Genomic DNA, 21412 nt, shown 5'->3' with positions numbered 1-21412 from the left:
GGATTTGGAGCATGATGTACTGGCGTGCCTTCTCAGAAGAAGAAGGGAGCAGGGAGGTGGTCTCTGCTGGAGTCCAGCTACAGCTCAGTGCCAGGGGAGCTCTGGAACTTCCCCTGATCACCAAATCAGCCCCATCTCAGGGTGGTGGGTGGCCTTTTGCCTCCCTCTGCAGTCAGGTGCCGGCTGCAGGCTCTCTCCAGTGGGCAGAGCTTGGCTTGCCTTCCCTTCGGTGGGCTGTTCTGCTGGGAAGATGGAGGCTGGGAGCCAGCACTCGGGGCTCTGGGAGCGTCTGCTCCCACCTAGTCAGGGACCCTGGTGGGTGCGTTAGTTTCCTAGGGCTGCCGGATAAAGGACTGGGTAGCTTAATAATACAGAAATCAACTGTCTCACAGTCCTGGAGACCAGAAAGCACAAAATCAAATGGGAATGGGGCTGTGCTGGCTCTGAGAACTTTGGGGGGAACTTCCCTGCCTCCCCCTGGGGTTCCCTGACCTGTAGCCGCCCCACTCCCATCTCTTCCTCCGTGGCCATACAGCCCCTCCCTGCGTGTCCCTGTCATCTCCTCACACGAACACGGTCCTGCTGGGGGGGGGGGCGCACCCTCTCCACCATGACCTCAACTAATCACATCTGCAGTGACTCTATTTGCAAATATGGCCACATTCAGGGGGGTCGGGGGTAAGGACTTCAAAATATCTTTTCTTGGGGGACACAATTCAATCTATACTGGTGGGGCACACCCATGGCTCCCCGACCCCCACAATATACATGTCTGGTTTTTACCACCGCCCTTCATTCCATCCCACGACATTATTTATCCCTTCCTGTGCACCTACTGTGTGCTAGGAGGGCTCCGTGAGCGTCAATGCACCCGGTCCTCACTTTACATCATAATAGTGGGCATTTTTAGTCCCCTTTCCTCCTTGAAGGAACAGGCTCAGAGAGGTTGAGTAACTCAGTCACAGTCACACAGCTAATAAGCAGCACTGAGCCACGCGTTGGCCCGGAGAGTGTGATGAGAAAGGAGGGAGAACGGACATCCCCTGGGCGCCACCCTGGCCTCGGAGGGTTTGGGAAGTGACCAGTGCACAGAGGGAGGGCAGAGGGGCACTGAGTTGTACAATGTCTTTCTGGAGGGCAGGGCCGCTCGAGCGCTGGTTCCCATCTGCACGGTCCCTGGCTGTAATAATTCCAGCCGAGGGTTTCCCTGCGCAGGCCGCCGGGAGCTGGTGCAACGTGGCTCTCTCCTCCCGGACGTTGCCCTGGCTCGCGCTGGGTGAAGAGGCCCTCCCTCATCTGGGGCATATGACTTTCGTGATGTGATCTGTCTGATGCAAGGTCTCTAGGTCGGGGAGGGGAGGGAATTGAACTTCTGATAACACTTCTTAAACACTTCTGATCAAGTTCCAGAGATTCCACCTAATTCCTATTTCATCAGTGTCAAGTGAGGGTGTGGACAAGCATCACGGAGTCGTCACAGGCTGGGAAAGCCAGCCCACACGGGAAGTGTAAAGAACCTGTGGGAAGAGGGAGGGTTTGAAAGTGAGCCAACAGTGATTTGCAAGCCTATTATGGGTTTGGGGATCAAGGCTTTCTGGATATTTCCATCTCCTCCAGGGACAGAAGAGATAATACACTTAAAATGCAGGGTAGATTATGTTCAGCGGAAAGGGTAACTCTCTGACAGTTTTGGAATAGGTTTACAAAGCAACTAAGAGCATTGCTGAGCAGAAGGTTTTAAAAAGGAAAGAGGTCCTTGCTTTCCAGAACTGTTAGGATTTGGTCCTGCAGAGAGGAGGGACTCCCCTGGGAGCCACAGAGCCCTGTAATTTCTGCTCATTCTTCGGTATGCTCACTGCTAACTGGTTAGGGCACAACAGCTCATTGCCCAGTGACCACGCCCACCCCATGCTCCCCTGCCCCTCTCTTCCTGTGGAGGCCCCAAAAGCCAGATTTGTACTTCCTACCCTTCCTTGCAGCCGGGACGGGCCCGAGTTATCTGGCCAATGATGCATCATGGGAAATTATCTGAGAAACCACTGGAAAAGATATTTCCTTCCCCGATGTGAGGAGGGGGCACTTGAGAACACTCTCTCGTGTCTGCCAGGCTGCCTTCTTGCTACCTGCCTTAGAACACAGGGGGAAGATGTGATGCCCAGGGTTTTGGCAGCCACTTTGTATCCGCGAGGAAAAAAGCCAGAAGCATTTACAGAGCCCCCTGCTCGCTCTCTGATGCCTTGAGCTGCTAGCCAATCTTAGACTGACCTATCTTCATCTAGTTATGGAAATCATTAAATTCTCTTTATTATTTAAGCCACTATCAGCCTGGTATTCTCTTATTTGACCTGAGGACATTCCTAATGAAGCACAGGGTTGCTGGCAAAGTGAAAAGCATGGGGAAAAAGGCAAGGCCTGCCTGCAGAAAGCTGTCCTGCTTCGACACAGGTGGGTTGAGAAGCAGAGAGAACCCAAGGCTCTCAGAGCAATTCACATGGCAAGCAGCCAAAGGGAGGCGGAATCTCCATTTTAATTCTGAAGCAAAGGGAGTCCACTCACTGGTAAAACTGAGGCCCAGAGGGAGTTCAAGGTGCTGCAGGCACCTCCTCCACAAGAATTTGCAGGTGCAAACATCGTCCAGCAGGGCTCATCCACAAGGCTGTGCTCTACAAACCCCAGCACCTTCTGGGCCCGTGGCACGTCTCCCATGGGAAGGGCCGGGGAACCTGGGTCATAACTGGCCTCCCGGGTGACACTCCTGTATGCTAACATTTCAGGCTCGGCGTGGCTGGCCACAGTGGCGATGCGGGGAGAAGAGAACGCCCCTTCGTGATTCTGGTTTTCTCCTAGTGTCTGTGCCACAAGCTCTCACACACACAGGGTGGGGAGGACGGTGTGCTTCTAGAATTTATGATGGGGCTGTATATGTACCTGAGCTTTGTCTTCCAGCTGCAGGTTTGGAAAGTCACCCGATGGCGTTTATGGATCAGGGCTCGACTTCCACAGCTGGAAACTGCAACGGTTTGTAGGAGAGTCGCGTCAGGAGCTCCTGACGACCTTGCCGTTGCCCGTGCTATTAGAGGAGACCTGGGAAGCCCCGTGGGCTCCTCTTCTCAGCCAGACCTCTGAGGTTCGCTGTGAATAAAATCCTGGAAATAACAGGGCTTGGGAGAAACCCAGCTCCTCCTCTTCCAGGGCAAGACAGAAGTGTCTCCAAGATCTGCCATTCTCAAGGGCTCCGGGTCCTGACCCCGGGGAAGGCTGTGGAACTGTGTATGGGCCCCTGCACAATAACGACCTCCCAGTGTGACCCCCAGCGGATCCCTGGAACCTCATGGGACAAAAGGGACTTCACAGATGTGAGTGAGCTCAGGACCTCATGGGGGGAGGATCCTGGATTCTACGCTTGGAACCCTGGAATCACAGAGGTCCTTAAAGGAAGGAGGCAGGGAAGTCAAAGGAAGAAATAGACGGGAGATGGGAACAGAGAAAAATAGGATAATGCTGCCTTTCGTCCTGGAGATATGAGAAAGGGCCACAGGCCAAGGAAGGTGGGCGGCCTCTAGCGGGTGGGGAACAGAAGGACTTGGCTGGTCCCTTGGAGCCTCCAAGAGGGGGGGCTGCCAAGCTCAGCCCTGGGGAAGCTGATTTTGGAGCTCTGGCCTCCAGAATTTAGATAAGAGACTGTAAGTCTGTATAGCCTAAGGCCACTGAGGGTGTGGTCATTTGTACCAGCAGCCCCAGGACAGGACTGGGGCTCCAAGGGCCAGTTGCTGTTTATCGCCTTTTTAAAAAAAAAAAAAAAAAAAAAAAGACTTAATTTATTTATTTGACAGAGATCACAAGTAGGCAGAGAGGCAGGCAGAGAGAGGAGGAAGCAGGCTCCTGTGGAGCAGAGAGCCTGATGCGGGGCTTGATCCCTGGGATCATGACCTGAGCCAAAGGCAGAGGCTTTAACGCACAGAGCCACCCAGGCACTGTCCTGTTTTTAAGAGAATAACCAGGTCTCTGCTCAGATTGACTAAAAAGATGAGTAATGATCCACATTTTTGATCAGAGATCTTTAGAAAAACCTTTGCATGTCCTGTTTTGCATATCTTAGATAATTTAGTATCAATCATAGGGAAAATCTCATTTAAAAATTAACTTGGTTTCTTCTTAAGGTTACACATATGTTTGAGTTTCCTAGAACCTGTGAAACAGGTTGGTTTTGTGGCCGTGAGGATATAAATACACCCTGAAGCCCTGAGCCGCCTTCTTTTTCAACCGCAGGAAGAGGAGACTAGGGCTGCCTTCTCCTTGACCTTCCCCAGCCGGGAGAGCCTCTGTCTGGTGAAGAGGGAGGAGCAGGGGAAGCGTCCTTACTTTGACAACGGACAGCATCCCCTCGTTGGTCTGAGGGTTGGTGTGGATCTCGAAACTCTGGCCCGGATTTCCGTTGATGATGGTGTAGGCAGCCCTCCATGCGCCTGTGGCGGGGTCGTCCTTGTCCTCGACTGTCAAGTTGACGATAACCCCCACGGCTCCTTCCTCCACGGTGGCTTGAAACTGCACACAGAGCAAACGGTTATGGTCACTATTTGGTAAAAACAGCATCGACCCTTTACGGAGCCTTTCCCACAGGCCCGATAGTGGTCTGTGACCCACACCCCCTCGTTTCACAGCCAGCAGTGCAGGAGAGTTACGCTGCTGTGCCCAGCCGAGCTGGCAGACGGTCCATTCCTCCCCTTGGCCTTCCCTGTGCGGAGCGGAGGCCGGGAGACTGCCTTCTCTTCTACTGAATGTGGCCGGAAAAGATGCTCGGCGGCTGGGAGCGGCTAGCCCTTGTCGGTGCCTCTCTTTCCATCTGTCTACACACAGACAACCCCAGGACCCAAGGGCAGGGTGCGGCCACAGGGGGAAGAATGTGGGTCCTGGGTCCCCTCACCTATAATGAGCTGTTGTTGAAAAAGAAATACACTTCTACAGAATGGGAGCCTTTATACAATTTTGCGTGTCTTTGCTCTTGCGACTTTGCTGACCTTAAACAACAAGGTCACCGGGGACCCAGGGCTCCTCCCTTGCAGGTGGGGGGACCGGAGCTGAAACCTGGGGTTTGACTCCACGGCTTCTGCTTGCTTGCACCATCTCCTCTAAAGAAGAGAGCTGATTTTCATCCGCCCCACCTCTTCCCCACAACAAGGAGGACTTTAAAAACCCATTTTCCAAGGAAACATATAAATCAGTTGTTCGGAGCCTTGTTGTACCTGTGTTTTTATTGTAATACATCTCCAATACTTGTTGCAAGTAGGTGTGGTGAAAATAAATCAATAAATGAAAAATCAGCTTTCCCATAGATAATTTCGTGAGCTATCATCAGCACATTCCTTTGAGCTGGAAGCATAAAGTATTGTTTTAGTGCTCACCTCTGACACACTACAGGTGAATAGTAATCTGTTTGCAAATATTTTACAAACAAGTAATACCAATAAGCTGACAAGAAGAAGAAATATCTTGGAATTTCAATTAGTAGGAAAGGGAGTCTCGAGACAGTGAGGCGATATCAGAAAGCCCTTGTGTTCAAAGAGAAGTAATTTGAGAAATGGGGTTTCAAAAGCAGTGGCTGATTAATTGACTTGCAAATCATTAATCATAAGCCTTAATCTTGATGCCTTGGGGGGCTGGGGCGGGGACAGGAACTAATTTGTCTACCACACCTCAGCAAACCTGGGTGGGTTGTTTCCTTTCTATGAAAGGGATGCTGGGAAATTCTTGGAACCTGATGGCAGGATGGGAAGCAGTGAGAGCAGGGAGGGGCGGGGAGGATGCTGTCACATGGACAGGGCTTTAGGCGACAATGTTGACCTGATTCCTGTCTAAGTAGTCCTCTCTTTAGCTTTCCCTCTTTCCCATAAAAATCAGGGAATTCCTAAGCTTAAATCTAGATGTGGTTCTCAGCCCTGTCTGCACATCGGACTGTCTTCGAGAGCCCCCTCTTTTTTTTTTTTTTTAAAATAACTGGGCCCTATTCTTTTTTTTTTTTTTTTTAAAGATTTTATTTATTTATTTGACAGAGAGAGATCACAAGCAGGCAGAGAGGCAGGCAGAGAGAGAGGAGGAAGCAGGCTCCCTGCTGAGCAGAGAGCCCGATGTGGGGCTCGATCCCAGGACCCTGAGATCATGACCCGAGCCGAAGGCAGCGGCCCAACCACTGAGCCACCCAGGCGCCCCAACTGGGCCCTATTCTAATTCAGTGGGTTTGGAGGTAAGGTCTGAGATTAAGGATTTTCTTCACCTGCCCTGGTAATTCTAGTATGCAGTTCAGTTGACAGAAGCATGACAGAGTCCAAGGTCAAGAATGGGAAGGAGGTGTCAGTGTTGAGAGAGGCTGTCTGAGTTCCGTGCTGAGGGCCTGTGGGGGATCAGTGGCTCAGCGGGAAGGGACACTGGGATCAACCCCATCTGTTGGCCACATGCCCATGAGGCCATCTAATCTCTCCAGATATGGATGAAGAAAGAAGCACAGAGAAGGAAGGAAAGTCCAGAGTCGTTCAGTGAGCCAAAGGTCAAATCCGTGCCTCCTGGATTCGTTATCTCCACTTATAATGAGTTCTATTACTCCAGACCCCCATCGCTGAGGCCCCCCTTCTCCCCTGCTGTGGTCCAGCCACTGATCACACCAGACCTCAGCTCATGACCTGTTCTCGTGTCTCGTCTGACACCTGTACCTTGGGACACCAGGGGGCGATGATGCGGGCATGGGGAGGGCCGGGACTGGAGGATGCTGCCATCCATCCATCTGATGATACAGGCACAGGTACACCCAGGACCGAGGTGAGGGGTTGCTTTGTCAAAGTGGACGGGGGTCACATTGCGGGGGAAGACACAGAACACATCATGACTGGGGGAGGCTGGAGGCTCAGTGAGGGCTGTCTTGTCCACAGCTTTCTCTCCGGCCCCTCACATGATGGTAGGTGCAGCGAGGGGACCCAGTATATATTTGTCGAATGAGTCTGTGGTCTTAAATACGGGAGGTGGGATCTGGCATCAAAGGCCAGGATGGAGAGGACATGTGAGGGCTGCAGCTCTACGGGAGTGGTAAGAGGGACCAGCTGGCTGACTGATGCCTGACCTTGCCACGTGCTAGATGTTCCAGAAGGGCAGGGATGGACTGATCTCCCTTGTTCTCCAGGACATTGGTAGCACAGCCGCCTTATGACATTCATGGATCTTAGGTACTTTTACCTTCATTGGCCCTTCCTACTGAAATAGATTTTCACAGGTTTTAAAATTTTCTTTCTTTCTTTTTTTTTTTTTTTACTAATGTGAGGGAAAGAAATTATAATTTTCTTTGACACTGAAAGTTCTTGTTCTGGTTTTAGGACCCTCAGCACTGTGCTTCTGGCACCTGATGGGTGATTCATTTCCAATCCCCAGTACGTAGCACAGCGCTGGACACATGAAGATCTGATGGATGGATAGAGGAATGGGTGGATGGATGGGTGGGTGGATTTGTAAAATTAATATTTAGGCCAGGTCTAGGTGGGAAAAACCTGTGCAGCTTTTCCCAGGACACTTTTTTTTTAAAGTGTCTGTGGCATCTACCATAGAGGCTGGCATAGAAGACCCTTTTAGTGTGTGAGAAAATGACTCTAAAGGGAATAATGTGGGATTGTTTTTTGAATTCTCACAGTGTGTACTGTGGCCTGATGTATCTTTAGATGGAGTAATATGTCCACAGCTACATTTGCCTACCATCCATCCACCCATCCATCATCCAATCCCCACCCATCACTTTCCATCTGTTCCCCATCCACCCTCCATCCCACATATATCCATCCATCTAGCCATTTATCTGCCTTCCATCTGTCATCCATCCATCTGTCCATTCTCCATCCCTGCATTTATCCATCCATCCATCCATCATCTATTAACCCATCCATCCATCCGTCCATCCATCCATCCATCCATCCATCCATCCATCCACACATCCATCCATCCATCTGTCCATCCATCCACACATCCATCCATCCATCCACACATCCAATCATCCATCCATCCATCCATCCATCCATCCATCCATCCATCCATCCACACATCCATCCATCCATCTGTCCATCCAATCATTCATCCATCTGACCATCCATCCATCCATCCATCTACCCAACCAACCACCCATCCATCCGTCCATCCATCCATCCATCCATCCATCCATCCATCCATCCAATCATCCATCCATCTGACCATCAATCCATCCAACCATCCAACCATCTACCCAACCAACCACCCACCCATCCATCCATCCATCCTCCATCATCTACCCATCCATCCATCTTCCAACCACCCATCCATTTATCTATTCATCTACCCATCATTCTCTATCCATTCACCCATCCATCCATTTATCTTCCTTCCTTCCATCTATCCATTGATCTTCCAGACACACAGACAGCCAACAATTATTGGGTGAGTGGCTTCTATGTGCCAAGCATGACATAGTCTAAATTCTAGGGATATGCTAGAAAACAAAATAGACCCAGCACATGTATGATTATAAAACTGTGCTAAATGTTGGGAAAAAAGTAACACTGAGCCTGTTGCTTGAAAGGGGAGTGGTGAGAAGGTCTGGCTGCCCAGTCTGGGGAGAGTCATTAGGGAGGAATTCCCTGAGAACTGAAAGCAGATGGGAAGTTAATAAGGGGCCAGTGGTGGAGGGAACAGGGTACATTTGTAGAACCAAGGGAAGGTGGGTGTGGCTGGAGTGCAGAGAAGGGCTGGGGAGAACTATTTGCCATTGGGCTCCAGAGGAGGATAAGAGTCAGATCAGGCAACACTTTGGGGGTTACAAAAGGCATTTGGAATTTACCTTGAAAGTAAAGTGGAGTCTAGTCAAGAAATTGGGTTATGTTTAAATCTACTCTTGAGAGAATTCAGAAAAAAAAATCTTTAAATATAGAAAACATTCAACACAACTATTATAGTCTTTGTTAAGACCATTATCTGATTCTTGCATAAACTACAAAGCCAGTTTCCTTGAGCATCCATTTAGAAACTCATTATTGCTTAATTAAATACTCATTCTATTAATTCTATTCAATGTTTTAACCCCATTATGTAATTCAAGATGGAAAATTAAATAGATTAAAATGAAATAGTACCATTTTATATTTCGAGAGCAATGCTCACTTTGTGATTTAAAAACAATAGACAGACATTAATTTAGCATACCAGAGCAGGAGGAATTATTGATTGTAACATTAGTTCCTTTAATTGGAAAAAATAGATAAAGTCACTTTTATGTTAAACTGTGTGGCAAATCAAATACCAGACGCAAAGTGTATTTTTACATAATCAGTGTGGGTGACTGGCTTGGAACATACTGAGGCTCATTAGACCTCTCCCTTGTATTCAGAATGGAGTATTTCCTTCTGCTTTCTTTGACAACATGGGGTGAGTTTTGTGATGGACCTTTAGGAAGAGAATGCCTGGACCTTCCAGAAAGGTCATCCATCATCAGGGGGAAGAGAGGTTACCATTTTATTTTACACCAAGAATAAATTCTCTTCCTCATTGAGCAAATGGTTGGTTTTAGGTTAAGGTTAACCTGAAATTGGAAGTAATAATCAGCAGGGTAGAAAGCCACAGGTGGGAAAGAAGTGACAGTGTGTGACTTTAAGGGACTGGGCATCTACATGCTTGCATGTTTGACAGCTGGATTCCAGGTTCATGAACTGTCAACCATGATGTTTCATAGATGGTGAACTTGAAAAGTTTGATGTAAACATTTGGGTCCTGGCTTTGGGAAATTAAATGATAAATTCCCCAAAACTTTTATAAACCTGAATTTCTCTTTGTGAGGTTAAAAGCATGCAGGGCAGATCATCAGAAACTTAACTTGCAAATAATTTTATGAGTCTATATTTACATAAAGGATAGAGCTCATTGGAAAAATCTGATCTTTTGCTGATAGCCTAATGGGTAGAGACTGTGATTGCTAAGAATATGATATTATGTTCAAGGATCTTGGTACATTGCCTGGTATAGGGTAAGGACTCAGCATTTGTTAGTGAGGATGTTGACGATGGGATTTGTTTTGTATTGTATGAAATTCTTACTAGTAAATTGGAAGATATGGCTCAAATTCTTGTGACTCTTTCTGTACTCATGGTCTGCCTTTTAACGTGTAATGCACAAAGATACTTGCAATTGGTGTCGAAAAGCTCTTCTCTTTTCAGTTATGTATATCTGACACTCATATCCTTGCTTATCCCTGATTTTTCTCTAACAACAGGCCCTTTATTGCCAAGGCAAATGATGTTAACCTACAGCACCCACATTTAGAAGGGATGGCTGTATTAGGTATCTGGTTTCCTCTATCTATGACTAGGATTCACCCCAGGATATAGAAAAATGAAAGAACTCCTTCTAGTAAATATCCTTTAAGGGTCTACTGCATGCCGAGGAGTCCACCAGAGGCAGGAAATAGAGCAGTAAATGAAAGAGACACTATTCTCTCCCCTCGGGGGATTGGAGCTCAGTAGACTGACACATTTCCTCCCACTCACCCCCTTTCTTTATATGTTTTGTTGACCTATGACATATCCAACCATATTGTTTTCTACCATTTCTCCACTGTCATACATCCAAAGCTGCACCTGTAGCCATTTACAGATGCTTTTACATTTGCACATGATCTGATTTCCAGCTAATGGTCATTTCAATAAGTGGTGGTGGATTATTTGGATGGAGAGAACAATGAATTATATGGAGAGAACAATGAATCTTGATCCCTACCTCACACCATACACAACATGTGGAAGGTAAAACTGCAGTGGTTTTAAAAGAAAACATACTGGGACATTTTAATTCACCTTACAGTTAATGTATATAGGCACTATATATCTACGTAATACATAAAATACTTTAAGTACATAAAATAATACAAAACTATAATTATGTATGTAAAGTTCACATAATAGAATATACATAATATTTAAATGAAAATTTTAACAAGTACACAGAGTTTTAATAAAAGTTCATTTAGTATTTTAAAGAAGACTTTATGTCTAAGAAGTGATTAACAACAGAGAACCACATGGGTCTCTGAAGGTCCTTGGCTGAAAACCTTCAGCCAGCCCTCAAGAACTGGACCTACTGAGTCCTTCCCTAGCCATGTCCCAATAGGACATGCATAGGGAGGCTCCAAAATGACTGCAGAACCAAGACGGGAGGAGAAGATACAGGAGCCTACCAGACCATAATGGCCCCAGACATTGCTATATGGGACTCTTCTCTCCACTTGGTTAAAATTCTGTCACCTCTTTGAAGACGAGAAGCGGTGCCAGAACTTTGGTTTTCAACACTCACGGAAGACAATTCACACAGGGAGAAGTAAATCCGATGCTAGAGCCCCGGGTCCCAGCAACTATGATCAGAGACTTCCTTCCCTGTCCTCTCAAGCAGAGACAGCTTGGGGCACGTGCCTCCCAGCTGTGAGCTTCTGGAGAATGAGGTTTTTGTCTCTGATTTCTCAAAATGCCAGATCTTTCATAAGGGGAGAGCACTATATGTAGACGTTAAATTTTGTTTTTGTTTTGTTTTGTTTTTGAGAGAGAGCGAGCACACATGAGCACATGCATGCGTGAGTGGAGGGTGGGGGGTGCAGAGGGAGAGGAAGAGAGAAAGAATCGTAAGCAGGCTTCACGCTCAGTGTGGAGCATGACGTGGGTCTTGATCCTAGGAGCCGTGAGATCATGACCTGAGCGGAAACCAAGAGTTGGACGCTTAACCTACTGAGCCGCCCAGGTGCCCCATTTTGGGACCATTTTTATCTATGAAATAAATAACCTAAAAGAAGATGATGTCCCTGTACATGTGTCTGAGAATAGCGGCCATGTCATCTCTCTCCTCAAGGAGAAAAAGACGAGTGAACGAACGGTAGTTCGGATGGCAGAAACTATTAATAGAGTTTTACGTGCTGGTGGTCAGTGTTCCTTTTCTGAGGATCCTAAAAGAAGATCTCAGCCCCTGCTGAGAAGACTGCTCTAGGAGGCCGTTTGTGTCATGGGATCCCAGCTTCGTTGGCCAGAGCTGAATGGACCCAAGAGTGTGCCTGACTCACAGGTGACCACAGGAACAATCAAGGTGATTCTCTACGAGTGTGAACTCAGAGAAATAGAGGTTATAATCAGAGATCCTAAGTTTCTGAGTAGCTGAGCATGGGGGGACTTTTTTATTTTTTTGTCCCTCGGATACTGATGACTAGATGCAGAGAGAGGCAAAAGAATGGACACAATGAGAGAAGAATGGAGAGCTCCCAGGGCACTCAAAAGACAAAAGACAGATGGGGAATCATTGGTCTCCCACTGGTTTTCCAGCCCCAACCCCATGCCCAGGAGGTTCCCTACACCCCTTGTCTGCTGGATGCTTCTGGGCCTGTCAACAATGGCTTCACCAGCCACTTTGTGTGGGTTTCTTCTGCTCCTAATGCAGCCCTGAGGAAACCGGCTCTGGCGGATGTCTGCCATTCTCAGCAAGTAAATGTGGCCTTTTTGATGAAGATTTGGGTCCACAGATGTCTCCTCAAGGATCTTTTTTCCCTTTGCTACGGAGAATTTCAAACATTTATAAAAGCAGCCAGAATAAAGAGCCCCTCGTGCCCACCATCAGGCTTCAGAGATTTTCAGCTCGTGCCCCCCTGTACTTCAGCTACATGCTCTCGTCTCCTCATTCCCGTATCATCTGGAACAAATCCCAGACGTATCATTGTATCTGTAAATATGTCACTGCGTGGCTCTAAAAGATAAAGGCTCTTTTTAAGAAAACATAATCAAAGTCCTTTCTTGATCCAACTAACATTAATTTCTTCTGATAATTACTGTTTTTTCTTTTGTGCCAGATACTTTGATAAAAGCATTTGCATGTTCTCTCTGTTATAGAGAGAGAGAGTACCTACCCGCTCTGGGAAAGGACAGCTATAAAGGGACTTTGTAGACACCCCCCGTGTTGGCAGCGTTTTCTCAGTTCAACGTTCAGGCCAGAGAAGAAGTGTAAATGGTTCAACAATGATAAGAGACCAACAGCCCAACAACCGAGCCAAGAGCAGTCTCCAAGGTTCCCTGGCATCCCAGGCAATGTGGTTCTCGATCTGGGGGTGGGGGCAAGGCAAAGATCCCCCAGGTTGGTGTGACCCAACCCCCCAGAGAAGCCCCGGGCTGGAAGGAAAGCTCCGTGACTGGGGGGCTGCCGTCTGTGGGTCCCCTTCTATCAGGAGGAAGGACCGAGCGTCCCCAGCTTTCTGGCTGTACAGGGGCAGGGCGATGGGCCAGTGGGCAAGGGAGGGAGACTGTATTCCCTGCACCCTCCGGCGGGGTCGTTCCCCTTTCCCGCCCTGTGCACACGTCTCTGTGTCGACACATTCCCCATAAGGAGCTGCCTCGCATTGCAGCACATTGGAGGGGCTGAGCCAATGACTTTTTTTTTGTTTTTTTTTTAAAGATTTTATTTATTTACTTGACAGACAGAGATCACAAGTAGGCAGAGAGGCAGGCAGAGAGAGAGAGGGGGAAGCAGGCTCCTGGCTGAGCAGAGAGCCCGATGTGGGGCTTGATTCCAGGACCCTGAGATCATGACCTGAGCTGAAGGCAGAGGCTTTAACCCACTGAGCCACCCAGGCACCCCGTGAGTCAATGACTTTCAAGGACGATGCCCAGCCAGGCCTGCTCTCTGGGGGCCCGGGAAGGCACCTGCTAATGCCCATTTCGTCCCCCCGCCTCCGTGATCTTGCTTGCAGCGGCCCCTCCAATCTGCCAAAAGCACACACCCATGCGTGCGAGGGAAGCAGTGAGTTTTCAGGAAGAAGATGCTTGTGTAACAAAATGTGCCTTTTCCTCCATGGAACAAAATGATGGGGACACAAAGCCACTGAAGACCGACCAGAAACTAATGCAGTGGAGGGGTGGTTGTCAAACTGTGTTCCTGGGAATCAAGGACGTTTGAGGGATGGTACGGGGGTCCTTCCAATGGGTCAGCCCCCACCCCCAACCCCTGAAACAGTAAGACTTAAACAACCTGCATCATGTTTGGTCTGTTTGGAGTTAGAGTTCCTGCTCAAGATTTTGCCTGAAAAAAAAAAAAAATGTTTTGCTGTAAAAAGAAGTTTGCACATCATTGCCTTTGGGAATTTGCATAACAAATATTGCATCAGATAAAGAGAGAAAATTAAAATCAAGGAGCCAAGAGGCCCACATCCTTCCTTTTCTGAATGCCCGGTGTGGACACATTACTCCATCTGACAGGAGCATCTCTTCCTCACTAGAGCTTCTCCCTTTAAAAAAATGAGAGAAAGCAAAACGCATTCGTACATCTGACGAGATAATCGGAAAGTTTAATTTTGAGAAGAAGAGGGATTTTCTGTGGAGATGCGCGTCCGACCGCAGACACTGGAATCCGGATGAAGAAAGACTTTTCTTCTCTAGGAGCAGCAGCACGGCGGGCTCCAAAGGCTTTGGGATTGAGTTGATGCAATTCTGCGAATTTGTAAGCGTGGGAACTTCGGGGAAGTGGGGGCACTTTCGGGCCTACCTCGAATTCGTGGGTAGATCTTATAATGTCTCTGAGTCCCTGTCTGACTCTCTGAGAGGTAGGGCGTTGGACTACAGCACAAGGCTCTTAACACTCATTACATATCAGAATTGCTTACAAACCCTTAGAAATGGTGGATGACCCGGGGTCCCGCATTCACAGGATTTCCTTGGGTGAAGCCCCGGCATTGATATGTCTCAAAGGTCCCCCACATGATCTCACTGGGCACAGCTGCTTGAGATGACTCTCAGGTCCCCCCCTGGTATTATGATCAGGGGTTAAGAAGAGCTTCATGATCCCCTCCAGCTCACGCAGGGTCCTAACAGATGAAGACACCATCGTGGGAGCCCGAGGACGCCACTGGTGGAGAACCTTGAGAACTCTTCCTTCTACACTCGGCTCTACAGGGGTCATTGGAGGTGCTAAGGGGAGCAGTGGAATAACATAGATTTGCCAATGAGATCACAGGGCTAGGGCCTGAAGGTCGTGGTTTTCAGTGTCTCGAACAGGAAATCTGGAGCCCATTAGTAGTTAGCCCATTCCCCTCCATCTGGCCCCGGAACAGCTACGAATCTGCTACCGCCACGGATTTGCCCTTACATTTCGTGCAAATGGAATCACGCGACAGGTGGCCTTGTGGGTCTGGCTTCTTGCACTGAGCTGAGTGCTTTCAAGGCTTGTTCGTGTCGCAGCAGACATCAGGACTCCGTTCCTTTTTATGGATGAATGCTACCCCACTGTACGGACAGACCACAGTTCCTAGACCCATTTGTCTCCTGATCAACACGTGGGTTATTCCCTCTTTCTGGCCATGATGACTAATGCCGCCGTGAATGTTCACGTACAAGGTCTGGCGTGGACTTGGGTTTTCCTTCTCCCAGGTAGACAGCTAGATGTGGAGGAGCTGGGACGTGTGCTGACTCCATGTTGGCAGGGGTGTGGACTGAAGTCACTTGTCAACATGCATGTAGATCTTATGCACCCCCTTTCAAACACACGGGGCTGTGTCCTGTTGGCTGGCTTCCAGAACCGCCTGGTCCCTTGGGTGGGGAGAGGCTATACTTGAGAATAAGGCCTCCCCCGTTGAATGGTATTAAGTTTGGGAAGGGAGAAGTATCCATGTGGGCCCCGTCTCTTTCAAATCCTTTGGCCAACCCACTCGAAGCAGCCTCCTCTTTCCCACTTTGCACGGGGTCCTTCACAGGGTAACAGAGACACGACACAGACCCCTGGAGCTCGTGGAGAGGAAGCCTTCCTCCCGACAAGCCACCTGCGGCCAGTGCTAACCAGACAATGTACGTCTTTAATCTCCCGAGCTGTGGGAAAATCGACACGCTTGGTTAGGCTCCTGATGCTAACACCTCAGCACAAATAAGGACAAGAGAAACCGTCTGCTTTCATTACAAGGGATTTGTACAAATTCATACGTGGAATTGACTTACAGCTTCTAATTTATTTTTAAATCCCAAATGTCTTAGTCAGAAGCAACCGCTCTCTATCCATCGTCTGTGTCTGGACCATTGATTCGTGCTTCACATAGACCCCAGGGGCCCGGCTGTAATTCCCATCGGCATATCCACAAATTTCTTCCCAGAGGTGGCTTATGGAGTTTCGGAGAACATCGCGGTCCCACAGGGACAAGAGATAGATGGGAATCATTCCCTTGGGAATCAGCCCCGATGAGAGATGCAGGAGGAGGAAAGTGATTCCCTGTCCTTTCCCTGCTCGGATACAGGACGGAGGGACAACAGAAGCCTGTGTGGGGACAAGGGTGCCCCACGGCCTTCCCTCACACTGACAGAGACAAACGAGCAAAGTGTCTCACGTTTAATGCCACAGAGAGCTCTATCATCTGTTGGCTGTGTGACTTTGGTCAAGAAACAACCTCTCTGTGTCTTGATTTTCTCATCTGCAAAAGGAAAATAAGAAGGGTACGTAATCTCCTCGGGTTGTAACGATGATAAAGTGAGAGTATTTATAAAGGCTTAGAGGCGCGCCTGACGCATAGCAGCGTGTGGTCCCTGTTACAATGAACACAGATGAAATGAGCAAAGAAATGAAGTTTGTTACCCTGCACGTGGTCGTAAGGAACGTGAGCAAAGGAATTAACTTGGCTCTTTGGGGAGATTTTTGGTTACAGTAGCCTAGATTTGCTCAATTGTATTTCAATATAAAGTTCCCTTTCACATAAACTGCTTAGAGTTGGTGCCACTGAGAATCAGAAGTATCTTTTTTTCCTGATTGTATTTTCTTTCTTTCTTTTTTTAAAGATTTTATTTTTTTGACAGAGAGAGGGAGAGCGAGAGAGAGAGAGCATACAAGCAGGGGGAGTGGCAGGCAGAGGGAGAGGGAGAAGCAGGTTCCTCGATGAGCAGGGACCTCGATACGGGACTTGGTCCCAGGACCCCGGGATCATGAGCTGAGCCGAAGGCAGACGCTTAAGCGACTGAGCCACCCAGGCGCCCCCGATCAGATTTTCAATCTAACTTATGGTTTCTCAACTGCAACACTATTGACATTTTGGGTTGGATAATGATTTGTTCGGGGTGGGGGGGGCACTCAGCAGCCCCTGGGCCTCTGCCCACTGGATGCCAGGAGCGCCCACACCGCAACCATCAAAATCCAGACGCTGCCAGACGTCCCGTGGGGTGTGTGCGCACGCGTGTGAACTCCTCCCTGGCTGAGAATCACTCATGCAGCTCAACCAGGCCAGGGGTCCCCTAGGACCATCCACCTCTAAACGGCAGCCCATCAGTCCACCTCTAAACGGCAGCCCATCAGTCCCCCAAGACAAGATTTGTCATCACGCTGGCCCCAGACTGAAGTCTCGGAGGAAAACGCGGAAATAGCACGATAACATTTTCTGGAGTAACTGAATCAGACATTGCCAGGAACACATTCAAGGGTAAAACCGGAGACTGTAATTATTATGAAAATTATTGATGTAGTTTTCATTGCTCTACAATTTCTGAATTAGCGACGGATAATCCCTTTTATAAAAGAAGAAAGGTAGTTTTTCTTGCTTTCTCTTCTTCCTGACATGCGCCCGCCTCTTGCTTTTCAATCAACACGCTCCACGCCCGTGTGTGGCCAGGGGACTCCCGGCACCACACACAGACTCCGGGTGGTAGCTGCGCCATAAGGAAGGACGGGCGGGCCTGCCATGGGGCGGTCCTGTCCCCCCGAGGGGCGTTCTCAGGGGGGGCCCAGAAAATGAGGGCCATTTTCCACTTGGTCCAGTTGAAGCTGTCCTCAGACTCAAGCTGACGCAGCAACGAGCGATTATGGCCTGCGGCCCAGGGCTTCCCCCGGCTCCTGAAACCCTGTCGACTGGAAGTGTGAGCCTTGGGCCAGGTGCCTGGGCATCACCCGGGAGCTGGTTAAAAATGCAGAGTCGGGGCCGCTCCCTAGACCTCCAGCATCAGAACCTAGGTGACAGGGAGCTGAGTCAGGCTGGCTGGCTTCCAGAACCTACTGCCGCCTGGTCCAACTGAGAAGTTGCTCCCAAGCCCTTCCGCCCACAGCTGTCCTCCCTGGAAGCCAGAGAGGCTAGGGACCTGGTGGCCGTGAACTTCGTAGTCCTCCTTCAGCCTCCTCTCTTGGTGTCCTCCGCGCTCTGGCTGGAGGGCTCGGCTCCCTCCGGCGAGGGGGGGAGCACCCCCAGCTCCTCCTCAGGCTTGTTCTGCTTCCCTAACCCTCCTCTCGAGTCTGTAAACGCGTTGGAGACCCTTCAGTGAAACCAAGCAGCACAACAAAGAAGGGGCAGCCTCAGCTCTGCTCCCCACCGCCCCCCAAGAGGGGCCTGCATTTCCTCCCCTCCCCCTCCACTGCGCAGTTGGGACGGGGCCCTATTTCCACATTTGCTGGGAGGGCTGCGGACCACGGAAGTAAGCGCTGGTCGTGTGTTTGCAATCAAGGAACAATGGAACTGGTCAATGTTGAGATGTAATGAAAGGAGACAACATCCTGTTTAAGAATTCGTATCGGGTCTGTTAAACAGGGGCCGGGACCCTCACCCCTGACAAAACGGGGCCCCTCCCGGTGTGGCTCTAGCTACCTGGGACGTCGCACCTGACGGGCGGGGCGCAGGGGGTGGTGAGGAGGGGACCGGGGCTGGGATTTGAATAGGGAAAACAGGAAGTCCCAGGGAGTTCAAGGATTTTGAGTAAAGGTGCCATTTTCAGCTTGACTTTTCTCTGCCAAGTGACAGGGTGGGACAGTGGCGCGGAGAGAGCCTGGGACGGAGAGAAGCTAAGGGGGAGAGAGGGGAGAGAGAGACAGACAGACACAAAAATAGGGGGAGATGGAGGCGGAGGGGAGAGAGGCTGGGGGGGCCCGGAAGACACAGGCTCGCAGGAGCAAGAGCGCTAGAGCCGCGGAGCGGGCCGGGGAGGTACGGAGGAAGAGGCAGGGAGGAGGAACAGCAAGTGAGGGCAGCAGGGGGCAGACGGGGCGGGAGAGCGGAAGATGGGGAAGGGGTGGTTTAAAGTCAACATGTTGCTTTTTTAAATAAGAAAACTTGGGCAAATCCAGAGCTGTGTTCCTGCCTTTTCTCAGCATTCCCAGGGGCCTTTGTTGGTAGTCGAGGAGAACAAAAAATTTCCATATCAATAGAAACCCGGGTTCTAGCCTACCGTCTGATCACTTCCAGCAACAACAGCAGGGCACACCGAGAGCCAGGATCAGATGGAGAGCCAGGATGGGCGGCGAAGCCCAGGATGGAGGGTGACAGTGACTGCTGTCACCCCCCAGGAAAGACACTGGCGCGTCCTGGGCCCTGGTGTTGCCCCTAGTCACGACCATGAAGTCGAATCTTTTTGCAACAGTTTCTAAAATCCTCGCGTTAGGCAAATTTGGACCCGGACCCCAGCGCCCCCCAAAAGCCTCCCTGAGTCTCCCTTAGAAGTCTCCCTGAGGCCCTAGGGCTCTCACGGCCCTGGGAGTGCCGTTTGCTCTCAGGCTTCTTGTAGGGAAAATCCACGAGTGAGTCCAACAGCACCCGGCCAGGCTGGTGTGAGCTTATGTCTAGGGGACGGCATCTGTGTCTTCCTTCCAAGGTCCTTCCCAGGTGCAGGCTTCCAGGGTCCCACCACCCGTTAATTTGTTGCCATTACAGTTCTGAACCCAAACTACTCCTTGAGAGAGTATCGGTCGTGAATGGGGGAGTCAACCAAAATTTGTGGTGGGGAGCCTCACTGCACACCTTATATGAACTTCGTGTCCGTGACGCGTCTCAGACGGTGGCCTGCCCTTGGCCGGGGAACAGGGACCCTGGCAGAAATGGGGGTGGCTCCCTTTCTGGGCCCCCAAATCTCTCTCTTTTTGGCTCTAGCGCCCCTCTCGGCCACGCAGCAGAAACATCAGCTTGCCAATGCTCACCACCGTGGGTGGCGCTTTTCTTCGCATGTCACAGGTGAGGGGGACAAGACAGGCCATCCTGGGGGCCCACCTTCCAGAGATCCCTGAACATGGCAAAACCCACGACTGCCATTCCTCTGTCAAGAACGGCAACTTCCTAATGGGACATGGTCCCTTGACGGTTCAGCTTTGGGGAGGCTCAGAAGGGACTTGGTGTGACGTGCGCAGGCACACGCGCATGGGCACACGCACCGCTGCAGGAAGGGAGCGTCGCCAAAGTGGGTCAAGTCGAGAGTCGTTGCTATGGCAGCGCAGCGGAAGAGGAGAAGCCTCCCTGGGCTAATCACAGAAGTGAGCTTCCACCCGGAACGTGCAAGCAACCTTCCACAGTCTGCACTTGGCGTGTGGGGGGAAGGGTAATGTCATTTCTGCCCCAAAGGAAGACAGGAGGCCTGAAGTCACATGGTGGCGTACACCCCTCCACGCCCTCCCGGGAACAAAAGAACAGGGAAGGATGGAGGCCAGCGAGTTGTTCAGCTCACAAGCTGGTGACCATGACAGGGGGGTACTGCCTTCCTCTGACATAACATGCATCTGGATAAGAGGCCACCGGAGACGTGGCGGTGGGGGGGGGGGTGTTGCATGGCTCGAGATTTGGGGAACAGGCTGCAGGAGGGGGACTGGGCTGAACAAGGCAAACTCAAATGGGGCAAGTCTATCAGCTTTTGCAAGAAATCCATGCCCCGCTGACGAATAGCGGGAAAATGATGCTGAGCAGAGCGTACACAACGAAAGCTACCGTGTGTCCGCTGTCTTGAGTTGTGGGCTGACTGCTCACCCCGCAAGGTGGGTTCCACTCTGAGCCTTAAAGACCCGTTACTGGGCCGGGAAGTGCAGAGACAGAATTCGCACTTGGGGCGGTCCGATCCTGGAGTCTATGCGCTACTCCTTCTTGGGGGCTTTCGCAGAAGTTCCCGCATCCCCAAGTGACCGGTGCGAGCAAGTCACACCATCAGCCTCACTGTCCCCATCTGCACAGTGCCAGGCCTCCTCTTGGGGGCAAGCGGGACAGCCATGGGCATGCCCCCGGGTGGTGTGGCTGGGGTGTAAAGACAGGAAGGGACCCGCCATCTGGTTTCGAAGGAACGGCCCCACGAATTTCAACTCAATGTTCCCCTCCCTTTTTCTTGCATGGGATGAGGGGAGGGTCCTTTTGGCTCTTTTGTTACCCTCATTGTCCAGGCACACCAAGGCTGTGCTGAGTTTATAGGGAATGAGGCCGTCTCCTTCTGTTTTTGTCGCCCCTTCCCAGACCCCACATGCCTCTACTGTGTCACCACCAACAGGCCACCTGCACGGACGAGCGAGTTCTATACGGCCGCTGCTTCTGGTGGTCCAGGACTGCAACAGGGCAAGTGCGGGTGACTGTCCATCACCCAGGGGGACCTCCCCACAGAGCTTTGCTCAGGGAGCCACACCTGGGTTAGGGTACTTC

The 21412-nt window shown here is 50.2% G+C and overlaps 1 protein-coding gene across 2 annotated transcripts in view; it reads right to left on the bottom strand.

Annotated features, from left to right (window-relative positions):
- CDH13 (cadherin 13) overlaps positions 1–21412 on the bottom strand; it is a 1398954-nt gene that overhangs the window by 89399 nt on the left and 1288143 nt on the right. For both annotated transcript variants that reach the window (XM_032325075.1, XM_032325076.1), the window contains one exon: positions 4363–4545. In XM_032325075.1, the coding sequence (XP_032180966.1) occupies positions 4363–4545 (183 nt within the window). The remainder of the gene's footprint in view (positions 1–4362; positions 4546–21412) is intronic.

This window comes from Mustela erminea, chromosome 19, assembly GCF_009829155.1.
Source record: "Mustela erminea isolate mMusErm1 chromosome 19, mMusErm1.Pri, whole genome shotgun sequence".
Lineage (NCBI taxonomy): Eukaryota > Metazoa > Chordata > Mammalia > Carnivora > Mustelidae > Mustela > Mustela erminea.
Note: the sequence above shows the minus strand (reverse complement) of the source record. Positions and strands in the feature narration are given on the sequence as shown.